Source organism: Capsicum annuum, chromosome 6, assembly GCF_002878395.1.
Source record: "Capsicum annuum cultivar UCD-10X-F1 chromosome 6, UCD10Xv1.1, whole genome shotgun sequence".
Classification (NCBI taxonomy): Eukaryota; Viridiplantae; Streptophyta; class Magnoliopsida; order Solanales; family Solanaceae; genus Capsicum; species Capsicum annuum.
Genome location: NC_061116.1, coordinates 121,192,511 through 121,207,950, shown reverse-complemented (window position 1 = coordinate 121,207,950; position 15,440 = coordinate 121,192,511). Strand labels below are relative to the sequence as shown.

At 29.6% G+C, this 15,440-nt stretch overlaps 2 protein-coding genes across 3 annotated transcripts; one reads left to right on the top strand and one right to left on the bottom strand.

Annotated features, from left to right (window-relative positions):
• Positions 1 to 303: 303 nt before the first annotated feature.
• Positions 304 to 958, bottom strand: LOC107874196. Its single transcript, XM_016721048.1, has 2 exons — positions 647 to 958; positions 304 to 555 (listed from the first exon to the last, which is right to left on the bottom strand). The coding sequence occupies exons 1-2, from the start codon at positions 956 to 958 to the stop codon at positions 304 to 306; spliced, it is 564 nt and encodes a 187-aa protein (XP_016576534.1).
• Positions 959 to 5,547: 4,589 nt separating this feature from the next.
• Positions 5,548 to 12,752, top strand: LOC107874981. 2 transcript variants are annotated; one of them, XM_016721663.2, is made up of 2 exons: positions 5,548 to 5,959; positions 11,948 to 12,752. In XM_016721663.2, the coding sequence occupies exon 2, from the start codon at positions 11,989 to 11,991 to the stop codon at positions 12,511 to 12,513; it is 525 nt and encodes a 174-aa protein (XP_016577149.1). In that variant the 5' UTR covers positions 5,548 to 5,959; positions 11,948 to 11,988; the 3' UTR covers positions 12,514 to 12,752. The 2 variants fall into 2 exon arrangements, with proteins under 2 accessions (XP_016577149.1, XP_016577148.1); XM_016721662.2 differs by having other exon boundaries at positions 5,552 to 5,959; positions 11,967 to 12,752.
• Positions 12,753 to 15,440: the final 2,688 nt, after the last annotated feature.

Sequence of the window (15,440 nt, the reverse complement as noted above, 5' to 3'; positions counted from 1 at the left end):
AATTAAAAACATAAAATAAACTTCAACAAGGAAATCAAGAAAAAATAAAATAAAATGATGTTCTATAGTTATAACCAAACTAACAATTAGCATTTAGAACAACAAAATAAAATCTTCAACTTTCTTTTAGGAAGAAACCGCATGTCTTACGGTTGTGTCCTGCATGCCCTCATTTACCGTAATGATTTGAACTTGCAGTAAGTGATTCACTAGATTTCAAATGCCTTCCTTCTTTGACCTCCCAGGAGGTCTTTTGTATTTGGGTGGCAAAACTTCTTCGGCATCACCAAATTCTGGAACAATTCAATCTTTCATGTCTGGCATAGGAACTATGGGGAGTTCATACGTCTTGACAATGGTGTTTGGCCTGTACAATTCTGAGCAGTAACGTCCATACTCTTTTCCATCAACATTTATACTCTTCAAAATGGCAATTGCATGTGCACATAAAATTTCATCAATTTGATACCGACAACAATTATAAGTGCCACGATCAATATCAATAATGTACCTTCTTCCTGATTCATACACACAGTACAAATAACTACCGGCTGCCTTAACTTGTTAGCAATGATTAATTTTAAACAGTTAAAAACATACAAATTAATAACAAATATAAAGGAGATTCAACTATCATAATACATACCGTCATCCGCAATGATTTAACTCCATTATCAGTTAGTATTTCTTGAAATCTTCTCCCAAGTGTTGTGTTTGTATAAGATGTAATTTCACTGTTCTTACAATTCCATGTAGCGGATAGAATCCTAACTTCTTCAAGGAAACCTAAAATAGGAAGTACTCTAGCCTCTACCAAACAACCGTTAATACATTCAGTTATATTAGAGGTCATCATTCTATCTCTATTAACAGGGGAGTGACATCGAGACCATTTATCATATCCAGCTTCTTCCAAATATTCCTTAACTCTTGGATCAATCTTTCCAACCTTTGACATAATGTAATCAAAATCTTCTTTTCTATAAACTTTAGTCATGGAATAATAAAGGTCACTAAGTTTATCTTTGCTTTTTCTAAAATATTTACAAATATTTTTCTATAAATGCCAAATACATGCTAGATGGGGAACATTAGGATAAACAATGCTCACACCTTTTATGATACTCTCGTTTCAATCTGATACAACACACACATTGTCCCGTTCTCCAAATGCTTCTCTAAATTGATGAAAAAATCAAGTCCACGAATTATTATTTTTCGAATCCACAACACCGTAAGCTAATGAAAGAATACATCCTAAACAAAAAAAATCAAAATAATATGTGCAGGTCTATAAAATATGTACACTATTGAACAAGTCTCCTATTATTTAAGATTTATATAATAAATGATATCATATATGTTGCCCCACCTTTATCACTTAATTGAAAATAACTAAAATAAAATAACATCACACATATCAATAACGTATAACAATATATCATACATTGTAAATACACTGTTAGGGAATTATACATTCAATTATTAGTAGATGTATCAGACATTAAACGTAAAATTGATAAGAAAATATGGATATTTTACAACATCATACATACACCATAACGTATAATTGCTAATCATACACATATTACACAAAGCAAAATCTACATAAATTTTACTCATTATATTTTAAAATGAATATGCAATTTATAAGGTTGTTTAAACAGAAACTAGCATCTACTTTATAGAAAAAAATAATAATACAAAATAAAAGGCGTACATCAGTAATATATGTACTCAGCTAGAATGCATGCAAAATGACGAATTACCAAAGATCAATATTTTAAATTATAATACCTGCACTATCAAGAGTGCTCGCCGATACAAACGTTCCTTGATATAGCCCGCTTAAATGTGTACCATCTACAACTACTATTGGATGGCAAAATTCGAACCCCCTAATCATGAGATGTAAGGCAATAAACAAGTATTCAAACTCATTATCTAATGCCTTATGCATCCGAATGTATGATCCAGGATATACTTGATTCAACATATATATATATATATATATATATATATATAACGGGATATTTTTCGATATCCATCAGTTGGTCCACTTCTAAGCATCGCAATTACCTTTTTTTTTTCCCACCAAGCCATCATGAAGTTAATATCAACACCGTAGACGACCTTCATCTCTTCAATTATGTCCGTCGGTGTGTGTATTCTCTTGTAATTAATTAACTTTGGTGCAGTAAATTCACTGATAAAAGCTGTTGTTGCAACCAAATTATTTAGTACTCTATCACTCAGGCTGCAACTATGTTCCGAATAAATGTCTTTATTACAGATTTCTGAATAATTCATCGAATACATCTTCAGGACCTATTTGCAATTTTTGATACGACAGTGTAACACATAGCTACAGTTACATTTTAAAACATGATGTCAATTTATTAACATACATATAAAATCAACAATTTGAATAAAATACCATAATTAAACTATTACAGTTTTATTATACATTCGAATGAATATATGATGGCATATTATACATTGTAAATGATGCTCCATTTTGTGCACACAACAAAAATCAGAAATTGAAGTCAACAATGAAACTCCATTAACAAAGGCTATTACAAAATAAGAACATCCTTTACAATATCTACAAATAAAAAATAATAATTTATTTCATACCTTTGTTTGTCAGATCGTTTAGTAAAGGTGTTGAAGCAAGTCGATATTACATATTTTTTCATAACCGATACCATAGTTTGCTTATCCTTATAAAGTTGGCTAACTTTTATTTCAGTGTTCTTGCAATCAGTAATGAAATTATTAACTTCAAATTCTGGAACGTATAATGAATACTGATTCTGTGTTTCAACAACAGTTAAAGCAACCGAATCATATTTACTACCTTCAATACACATTGCAGCCCCAGTTTTGTTATCAAACTTGATATCCTTAATCGATTTGTTGGAAGTTGTTATACAAAGAGAAAAATTTACAAGCCCAGAACATTGTTTCTTCAACTCTATATAAACCTTCACTCCATTATCATTTCTTATGATAATTGAAGAAGAATTACCATCAATGATGTATTTAACTTCAATATTTTTTGAACATCGTCGATACCCAATTCCATTGCAATTGTCGCAATTAATTTCAAGAAATTAATACTTTCTGAAACAACAATAGCATCACTTTTGTATGCTTTAAAACTTATTTCCGTCTCTCAAACATCAGAATGACGCAATAATATTGGGATGTTCATCTTTTTTTTTACAAGAAATCACGAACAAAGATTTTTTTTCCAGAATCGTAAATCAGAAAGAAGACAATTAGAAGTAATGTTTAAGAGTTTTCTTTTGAAATTCAAATTTCAGTTACTATTTTAACTCATACAATAATTAACATCAGGTTATTAAATAACGTAATTTAAGGAGTAGAGAGATATTTACTGATTTCCAATCCCATAATTGTATGCAAATCAGATTTATCATACATTCGGCAAATGTATAACAACTATCCGAATGTATGACAATAGTTTGCAAAATAGGGAGAGAGAAAATCTCAAGGGAGATTATGTAAATAGTTTCACTTTATGCGGTATATATGTGGTTTATACATTATATTTTAGAGAACCTAATAACTACATTTGTCATATTTATGTACCCTTTAGATAAGGAAAAACGACACTATCTAATCAAATTTAAAATAAATGATTCAAGTTTGATCTGTTGGACATAAAATAATCAGTCGGTTATTTTATTTTCAAATTATAGTCACCGCCTAAAGTCCATTAATTAAGTCTCAGTCAGCTATTTTGCTTTGGGAAAAGAAAATAAAGTCTAATTCTTTCATTCTATTATTATGCTTTTCACTTATTATTTTTTAAAATTTCATAATCATTCTTCTTTCTCTCTTTTTCCATCTCTGATAGCTAAGAACCCCATAAAATTCATGTCTTTTTCCTTCTAATTCTAATGCTTAATTTTTTCATATAGGTTGTCTAAATTATGTTAAGTTTGTGAATTGTGTGGGTGAATAAAAAAGAAGAGGGAGGAAAGGAAGAAGAAAGAATATGCAAAATGTAGAGGTTGATCGGGATAGGAAGAAAAGAGCTACTGTATTAAAGCCTAAAGTAGTAGTGGGTAGGTATATGATGAAGGAATTTGAAGAAAATGGGTTGTGTTTTAGAAAAAGTTGTGTTTTATGATTTGAGGTCCCTTAGGATTGATTATCAATGGATATTATGAGGATTTAGATACCAATGAATCGAAAGAGGTCCCGGAGAAATGGAGGTTCGTATATGATGTGTATAAAAATAATATATTTGTTGTATAGAATAATATATATGTGTGTGTGTGTGTGCGCGCGCGCGCGCGCGTGTGTATAAAATATACATAGAAATTGTATAAGATGTGTATAGAAACTGTATAAATGGTATATAGAATATGTATCTGAATAATTATTATAACTAAAAATGTTGTATAAGATGTATATAAAAATTGTATAATGATTGTATAGAATCTGTATCTGAATAATTATCACAGTTAAAGATTGTATAGAATGTGTACAGAAAGTGTATATTTATTATATAGAATATATATTTTGTATATGACATGCATAGAAATTGTATCATTGTTGTATGTAATATATATTTGTATAAGATGTGTATCGAAATTGCATCATTATTGTATAGAATATGTATATGTATAAGATATATGTAAAAGTTGTATCATTATTTATTTAAATATGTATATGTATTATTAAAATATATTATTTTATATAATTAATAAATATACACTCTTTCGTAGTATTTGATTGATAAAAATATGAATAACAAGCAATTTGTATTTAATTATTAAAAGAAAAAAAAGAAAACACAGAAAATTTTGTTTGACTCTTTTTTTAAATTTAAAGAGAAAGAAGATCAATTGTTCTGGCAAAATTCAGAAATAACATACTTATCCTCTTAATTATGAGTTTTATACCAACAGTTTCATAATTACTTAATATAGCAAGTTGTATTTTGTATTTTTGCAAACTGCAGCTACAAAAATACAAATGCATATGATTTTTACCGTCCTTATGATCGATATGTATTTTGTATTTTTGCAAACTGTTGCTACAAAAATACGAATACATATGCTACAAAATGTAATTTAATAAAAGTGTTGCTTATTTTTGTAATTTAATACTTAAGTATGCTACTTTATATATTTTTTTCTTTGTTCTTTGCAACAAATCCTTCGAAAAATATCAAATAACGAAAATAAAAAATAAAAAATAGGCGCATCAGGCATCAGCCCAACAACAATTAAAAAATACCAGCTACCAGTAAATGACTAGAAGTGAAAATTAAAATTTTCTGGCTATTTTCATAGAGTTAGTTTCAGCTCAAAAACTGTTATTGTCTCTTCCCCTTTAGATAATATAACTTGATTTCTTTGTTATGCAATTTGCTTTCCCTCATTTCCCCATTTAATGATTTTGTTAAAGTTATTTCCTTACTTTTTTTTTTTTTTTTTTTCACTTATGTGGTCCCTTTGGAGTAGATGATCTGATATTGGGGGGCCTAATAAAAATGGCTCTTGAGATCAGTCTAAACGATAAATTTTTCAAAGGTAAAAAAGAAAGCAATATATTGTATAGTATTAGAGTAACACTTTTGCACTTCTGAAATTTGAATGTCAGCAAGAATCATTTGCCTGCACCAAAGCAAAAAAGAAAGAGCGTTATATTATTATCACTATAAAATAAAGAAGAAAAAGAGAAAGAAAGGTCTAAGTTTGCCAACCCATCTTTCAGAAACTCTCTGTAATTTTAAAAAAGTTTGATTATCATTAATACTACTTTTCTTTTATACTACAGTATAGTACAATCCCATAGATGAGAAGAGATTTCTAATTCCTCCACTTCTACTTTTCTCTCTATATCATTCAATCACAACATATATATCTTGATCTTCTTTGTTCATGCAAGATCCAAAGAATTCTTCACAAGCAAGGTAACTTTTCCTTCTTCCATTTCTTTAAGTGAAATATCTTATTGAACCATGTGAATTACGTGAAATCTTTATAACTACATGCTGTATATTTCACCTTGTAAGTGGAGGATGACGAATTTTTTATATATATATATATATAAATTTACTGCACGATTATTGAATTTATTGCAATTCAATCAGTTGTAAATTGTAATAGATTATTTTTCCTATTTTTTTAAAAAAAATTCACTTATTATGCACCGTTTCCTATAATTATCTTTTAACTGACATAATTAGTGGTAGTATATTTTTTTTTCTGCACGGTCGATGTACTAAGAAATTAAACCTCAAACGAACTCACAGAGAATTGTATTTTTTATTTTGAGGTTATTAATTAGTAGTATTGTACAAAATTAACAGTTCCAAGTAGTTGATAATTACTCTCTCCCTCTCCATCCATCTTTACTTGTCCGAGTTGGCATGCTCATTAAGAAATAACAAATAAAAGTATAATTTTCTCGCTATATCCTTTGAATATAATAAGTTCAATGTTTTGAAAAATGCATCATAAACATAAGCGAGAGAGTAAAATGGAGAAGTCTTTTGTCGTTATTTTAAGTGAAACTGATAAGTTGGCTGTATATATAGCTATTTTACTTTGTTCATTATTGCAAATTTTAACTTTGTAAGATTAAATATATCGTCCTTTTGAAGAGAATGTTTAAATATATCAAGAGAATGATTACTCCCTAAATAAATACTAGCTAGTAAGAGGCTCGCAGATTAGGGAGGATTGAATCTCAATGAAGTTGAAACTTGAAAGTATTACATTAATAATTTATTTATGCATTATCTTTTCCACTTAATTATGATTTATTATATATGTTTTGACTTTAATTTGCTTTTAAGTTAATTTTACTTGATTTATCACAGACATCGTTTTTTTTTTTTTTTTTTTTTTTGGCGTAATAGTAATTTATTATCTGTGTCTAGATCAAACCAGCCCAGCCAAACCACACACTCCATACAATTTCTAATAGAAGTGTTTTGTCTTGTACACCGAAGTATATTTAAAGTGATGCAAGACGAAGTTGCAATTAGTAGAATGCAATCCAGTCCAAGTTCAATTACTTCAAATTTTAACATCCGAAATTATTGTTTATCACTTACAATTGAATTCATGTAGTTCAGGAGTTAACCAATATACTAGATCCTGGAGATTTGCACAAGTAGGTTATAATTTCGTGCACTATTTAAGTTTTAGCTCCATCTAAATAAGTTGTGCGAAAAATAGTTTCTGGGTCAGAGTACGTTCTTGATTTAAAATGTTTAGCGGATTGCTAGGATGCAAGTCATGGTGGAGTACTAGGAATTTAGTACAAATTGTTCTGGGGAATCACTAAAGCTTAGTACAAATTGTCCTGCGGATCACCAAGAGTTTTGCACGTTTGAGCTTGCCACAAGTCACATGATTACTAGAAGTCAGAGGCGGATTCAAAATTTTCAAACTTGTGGGTTCCCAATAAATAGCAGGGGGTGAAAAGAATTAAATGAAAAAAATAAGCATCTGTAGAGAGAATCAAACCCACATTTAACTACCCAAGGGACACGCTGTCAAGGATTCCTTTCCTACCACTAAGTCATTCCTTGATTTGTTTATTATTCCCACCTGCTAATATTCATGTGATCTCCAGGAGTTTAGTATAGATTTTCCTAACGGATCACCAAAAGTTTTTGATGAATCTGCTTGTCTCAAGTCAAATGATCACCACAAGTTTAGTACAAATTGCCAGTGGATCATTATGATTTTTTAATGGATAGGCTTGCTACAAGTCATAGCGAGGGGTTTAGTACAAATTGCCAATGGATCATTAGGATTTTTAATGGATAGATTTGCTACAAGTCATAGCGAGGGGTTTAGTACAAATTGATTGACAGATCAATACAAGTTTCTAATAGTCAGACTTGCCACAAGTCATGGTGTACGAGGAATTTAGTATAAATCGTATCAAAACCTTAGAAATGATTCACAATTTCTAATGGAGTACTTGAAGTTTTTGAGAGATTCACCTACAGTTTTGCTGCAAAATTGATCCAAATTGATTCAAATCAACTACAGGTTGGTTGGATGCCAACATCCTAATATCAATCTTGAAAATTTCCAGCAGTAGATTCAACCCAAATATTTAAAAATCTATAAATCCATTTTGTCTGTTTCAACAAACAAGCTCAGCAAAACGAACAATTGTGTTTTCATATTTTCAATATAGACCAGTTCAAATCATCAAGGAAAAATATAAGTTCAATATAACATTACGCACTCAATTCTAATCACAAATAAAAGCAATGCATCTCCAATTTTATACAATATATATCTTTTCTTTTTCAATGTTTGATTGTGTACTTTTGGTTTATTCCCTTCGTTTAAAAAAAAATGACCTACTTTGACTTAACACAAAGTTTAAAAAAATAAATGAATTTTTAAATCTTGTGGCCTTAAATTAAAGTTGTATCAAATGTAACAAAACGTCCTTTAATCTTGTGGTCCTAAAAATGTCATGTGGAAAGTTGAAATTAAAGTATTACAAAAAAAAGAAAAGAGATCATTCTTTTTAAAACGAATTAAAAAAAAATAGATCATTATTTTTTAAACAGAGAAAATATTAAAAATGGAAAGGAAGAAGGAAAAAGTACTGACACATTTCTATATTTGTACAAGTTTTGTTAACAGGAATAAAATTTAGGGACCCCAATTCTTAAGAAGGAGAAGAGGTGAAAAAACTTGCTATAGATATTCCATTGGGCGGTAGTTGGGCTTTCTAGCTCAACAAATGGCCCAATTTTCAGTAGAGCATGGGCTATCCATGTTAGTCCAGTACACTTTAGGCCCATATCAAAAGCCTTCACATGGAATGCCTTTCTTGCCTCTAAGGTCAATGAATTCAATTTCTTGACCTATTAACTTTTTGTTAATGATTAAATCAAACTTTGATGAGAAAATAGCCAAAAGTCCCCCCCCAAACCTTTATCCTAAATTCCAACTACACACCTATACTTTGTAGTGGTCCTATAACCCCTTTGGACATTTTTAAAGTAAAATATTTACACCCCTAAAGGCTTATGTGGCAAAGAGAGTGTATCTCATTCTCTTTGAGAGAGTGAGTAATCCGAAAATATTTAAAAAAATATTTTATATATTTCTTTTTAATATAAAAATACATATATTATATATATAATTTTTATTTTATTTTATTTTATTTTCTTTCTTCTTCATCACCATCCTCAAAATACTCTTTCTCATAAAAAGCTTCAAAAACTCTTCAATGACTATCATAGTCAATCTCTTTATCTTCCTCGTCTCTATTTATGTCGAAATCTAAATCACATTTTCAATACTTCTACCAATTTCATCTTCTCACCATTAGTTTCTCAATTACCATTTTTGTCTCTACCAATTTCATTTTTATTTCAAATTTCAAAATGAAAATCAACATTCAACACAACAATCAATACTTGCAACAATTATCACCAAAAGAAATAAAACATGAGATAATATGACGATCGGCGAGATCATCGACGATCGGAAGATCTCAGTCAATTTTTCGACGAGTTCACAGACGAATTCCGGTTGGTTCATTTTCAGGAAAAAAATGAAGAAAGAATATCCATTCGTCGAAACCAACAAGAAAACCAACACTTTTTTCATTAAAAAAAATGGTTGGAGCAGTTCACCAAAAATGGTTGAAGCAGTTCACAAAAAATAGTGTTTGTGTGTTTCCAATCGGTGAGTTCACCAACGAATTGGTGTTGTGTGTGTTTTTTGGTTTTTAAGGTGGAGAGGTTGGAGCAGACAAGAAAACCAACACTTTTTACACTTTTTGATTTCATTTTTTTCTTGAAGATGTTAGCTTCTTTCTTTCTCTTTTTGTACAGTTCATCGGAAATTTTTTTTTTACCGAAAAACTGAAAGTAACGACAAAAATTACGGAGGAGGGAAATGAAAAGGAAAATGGAAAAAGACAATATATATATATATATATGTATATTAAAGAATAAAGAGAAAAGTAAAATATATAAAATAAAATAATTAATTTTTTAGAGTTAAAAAGGAAAAAAATGATGTGGCAGCGAGTGCAGCTCACTGCCTAAAACAATGTCTGGGCATAAGCTTTTAGGGTGTAAATATTTCACTTTAAAAATGTGACCCCACAAAGTACAAGTGTGTAGTTGAAATTTGGGATAAATGTTGAGAAGGGTTTTGGCCATTTTCTCAACTTTGACCTATCCCAAAAGACTTGTCCAACATATATTCTCTAGTCTTCCATCAATTAGAATTTTTAGTCCTTTTCAAAGTTTGGCTCAAGAGAATTTTATTTGAATTTAATTTAATTAAGTTCATGGCAACTTTTGTTCTTTCTCATGACTTCAAAGGCTGTCCACCTTTGACCTTTTCATGAAGTCAACCTTGGTATTTCAACCTTGAAGTTCCATGCATTTGACAAGAAGAAGCTGAAAAGAAGAAGCTGAAAAGAGGATATTAGTTCAAGTTTCACTTTGTATCCTCATCTGTGCTGTTTTTTTTTGTGTGATACTTTTTTAGTACTTGAAGAGGACAACCTTATTACACATGAATTTAAGTTATATATGTTATTTCCTTCTACGGGTACGCAGAATTTGTATAAGCAGAACAACAACTTCAACTAGAGTTCAAGTATAAACAAGAACACAATGAAGTATATCAAATACCCTCAATACAAGATCAAAATGACCTTTCCAAGAGGTGTATTTTATTTTTTCCAGAAAATAGACGAAACAGAAATGAATAAGGCCAAGTCGTCCGAATTCACAGAGTTTCCTTAAGGAAACAATTTCCCTCACTGTACCCGAGGTTATGAAATTTTTCCTCCCAAGATAAAATGACCTTCAATCCAAATATAGCGGTACCTCAAATATTTGAACTCACCGAACGCACTCAACAGTTAGAATGATCACACAGAATTTTTTGAAGACAAGAAGAACATTTTTTTTATTCTGAAATTTCGTATCAAAACCTGTGGATGAAAGCAGGTTTATATAGCCATAACATGCCTCTTCTGGAAAGAGGCAATGGTTCACTCCAAAGGTTACACCTTTCTTGTAAGTTCATGTATATTCATCAAAGATTGCATCTTTTCCTGAACAGTCATCTCATTTCATGAATCAGTGTGTCACTTCATTGAAGGATGTATTACATCCTTCTGAAGCATCATTTCGAACCATTGCAACCTTCTGTAGTCTCAGTTCAGAATAATGTATCATTTCTGAAGCACCAGTTCACTTGAAACAGTGCAACTGTTACTGCATGTATATATAAATGGAGGTCCGAAACACTGCAGAAAATTTTTATAGATCTCATTGATCCAAAGCCAAAGCCGAGCGACGACGATGGTGTGAGGCATTTATTATTTCTTGCCTCACTTGCCATGTGGAGTAAGTGTTCTTGATTATAAGCACTTTCAAATTCTCTTCTTCCACCAAAGAAAGAGTAAACTTTCTAATTTGGGAGTACACTTTCCATTTTAGTGTCTCCTTCCCCTCCACCATTTTATTCTCCATTTTTCCATTCACACTTCTTTCATATACTATGAAACCAACAATATGGACAACTAAAAAGATTAACCAGTTTTAGCAAGTCACTTGGAATACTTCTTTGGTTATCAGTTCACTAACTTTGTCCATTGATAGTTACATGTGATAAAATTTCTAAGCAGTATAATTGTATAAATAGTTTTTTTTTTTGCACCATATATATATATAAATTGGATTCAAGTAATATACATTGACAATTTGAAGATCTTTTTACTCCATCAGATTAAATTTAATTGGTTGCGTTAGATTAGTCTTCTATTTTTCAGGTTATCATATTGGGCTTGCTATGAAGATTTATCTATTGTTCTAAGTAAACATAATGTAAAAAATCTATACATTGACAATGAACAAAATTTAAACTCAATATGGATTTCCTTACAGGGTATATATGTTTTTGTAGGAAGGCTTGGTACCAAAAGGCAATGGAGATGGCCTCTCTATGGAAAACATTTGCCAAGCCAAGTGAAATTCCCACAACAAATCCTACATTATGGAGAAGCCTTTCTAAGTCATCAAGAGAGATTTCAACCACAAATGCGAATAGACAAAAGTTAAGAAGATGCACCTCTTTAAGGGTGGCAACTTCTTTTACTAGAGTTTGTCTATGTGCACCAATTTCTTCCTACACTGAAGTATTTCAAGCAGATAATCATGTTGTTCCACCAAGAAAAAGTAATAGTTATTATTCTAGAACATCAAAACCAATGACTATTTCACAAGAAAGAATTCCAAATGGAAGGATGAGCTTGGAAGGGAGGAAAATTTTCAGGGGAAAATCTTTAACTGATGATGTGTTAATGAGGAGATTTGTGATTGAAGAAGAAGCAATGATGCAAGTTAGGAGAAGGAATCAAATGGAAGTTATTAGGAGAAGAAATTCTTTGAGGAGAAGAAAAAAACTTGGTCCAAGTCCTTTAAGTAGAATGGTTTTGGCTGAGGAAGTTTAATTGAAGTGTACTTTTGAGTAGTTTCTAAAAAGAAAAAAAGTCAATTTGGTACACTAAAACTTCCGCTACGTGTGTGGGGTTCGATGAATAGCCAAATCACTTTCTATGTCCATTTAATTTGCCATACATAGCCATTTGAGTATGTTTAAGTTCTTTCTTAAATGGTGTTGCCTCTTGGCTTGTGTCTCTACTCTCTTAGATGACACTTTTGGCGATTTGATTCAATGATATTTTCACAATTCTACCAAAAAAATTTTAGTAACAATGAAAAGTATAGGCTTTTGTTGAAGAATCAATAAAAATAACTAAGGTTTATGACAATATTTAAATTCTTATCAAGTACTGCAATAAATTCAACGAAGAGTATTTACCTTTATCCTAATTTATATGGAGATATTCTCAGTACAAGGGTCAAAATTGGAGAACATAATAAAATTACGGAATATTGTTTCATCCACTCCTAATTCTTCCTGAAATATTAACTGGCTCTTTACACAGTTATTTAAGACGCATAAATATATATTTTGACAATTTCATAGCTAGCTATCAAGTTTCTAAATACCATCATCTAGATAATGATTTGCTTCATTGAGAACATATCTAATTTTTTAAACTATTGTGAACAGTGTTTAAAAGGAAGTTCAGGGCGAGGCTTAGTCAAAAAGCCAAAAATGCTCCGAGGCATTGTGGAAAGGCAAAAGTATCCAAAATTGAGACGTTTGCCTAAGCATTAGGGTTTCGCCTAAGCGTGAGGCACAAATTAGGCGTAAGCATAGAAAGTTTACAATGTAAAATATTTTTTTCTTATTAAATCTCTAATTTAAACTTAATACTAAATTATATGATTGATAAATACTTAAATATTCAAATCAAAAGTAAAAGAAAACTCAGAACTCTTACTTTCAAACGTATTTGTCAGTGGGTGTTGACACGACGCTACTCAAGAAAACTCTAAGTGTACTTTCTTCATCCTAATTCCTTTCTTTTCTTTTAGTAGTTCTTTTCAAGTCGCATAGTAACGAGCTTTTAAGTTATTTTTTTTTTTTTTGCTCTTTTTTAAAATACAATATATGGTATATGAGTGCGCAAATATATTGATAAAATTACGAGAAGGTGAGGATTGATTAATTATATTACTATTTTTTATTCAAATTTGTGTTTTTGAAGACATATAATAGTTTAACATATGAAAGTGAACTTTATCTATTAGTTGTATTATATGACTCTGGTTTAGATTTTTTTTTTTTAATTATTTGTTGCAGTAGTTTTAGACATGTATTTCACTTTTATTTTTAGATTTTTATATACTTTACTTTTTTTTTTTTTATGATATAATTTATAAAATATTAAAAATTAATGAATCTGTGGAGTTTGCACCCCAATGCCTCAAGGCGTGTACCTTAAGAAACACGAATTGTGAATGACCATTTTATTCTTGATTTTGATGGATGATGAACACTTTTGTGAAGTGACAAATATTGCATTTTGAGGTAAGAGTCAAAAAGCTAATGATGTTGCCTCACGGCTTGTGGCTCCTGATGACACTTTTTGCCATTTGATTCTACAAAAATTTCACAATTCTCCCATCAGAATAATATGCTAATCACTAATGAAAAATCTAATCAAGACTTTTCTTAAAGCATCAATAAAATTCATCAAGACTTGTGATAATCTATTTAAATTCTGATCGAGTACCATTAGTAAATTCAACGAAAAAGTCTAATATGGCTAATGATGTTGCCTCACATCGTCTCTTGATGACACTTTTCACCATTTGATTCTTGAAAATTTTACTATTCTTCCACCAATATATATGTCTATATATACATACATACTAGACATCGAAGGCCCGTGCTGTTATTTTAATTTTAATTTATGTGACACAAACATAATTTAGATAATCAATTATTAAAATAATTTTAATTTTTAATTATTGTGATTTATAATATTTTTTTTCTATTTCAATTTAAGTGACACTGATATAATTTGAAAAGTCAACCTATGTGGCACTAATATAATTTTGATAGTCAGTCAAATGTTTTATTGTGATTTATAGACACTGATATAATTTCAAAAGTCAACCTATATGACATTATATAATTTCGATAGTCAATCAAAAGTTTTATTGTGATTTATAATATTTTTCTTCTATTCCAATTTAAGTGACACTGATATAATTTTGAAATTCAATCTATTTGACACTAATATAATTTCGACAGCCAATCAAATGTTTTATGTTGACATATCATTTTATGTCCATTTATGAAATATTATTAATTTTCTAACGCGGCCATAATAATTAATTAGGGGTCATATAATAAAATCACGATTGAAGAAGCAAAGAAGACATGCCTTAAATGACTTATAACAATTAATTAGAAGTGATATAATGAAATTACTATAAAAAATACTTGTGGAAAAAAACAAAAATGGATCTCATATAAGACATCAAGTTAATTTAAAAAATTAAATATTAATTTATTATCTTATATCTATTTTATATTTTTTATTAAATATTATAATTTTTTAATACTTAAATAACCTTTTGTAATTAATTAGGGTTGATATAATAAAATCATGATTGAAGCAGCGAAGAAGACATATCTTAAATGACTTATAACAACTAATTAAAAGTGATATAATAAAATTACTATAAAAAATACTTGCGAATAAAGCAAAAATGGGCCTTATATAAGACATCAAATTAATTTTAAAAATCAAATATTAATTTATTATTTTATGTTTATTCTATATTTTTTATTAAATATTATAAATTTTAATACTTAAATAATTTATAGTAATTAATTAGGGGTAATATAATAAAATTACGATTGAAGCAGTTGAAGCAGACATGTCGAAAACGTGCCTGCTTATCCCCATTTATTATAGATAGTAATATATATATATATATATATATATATATATAT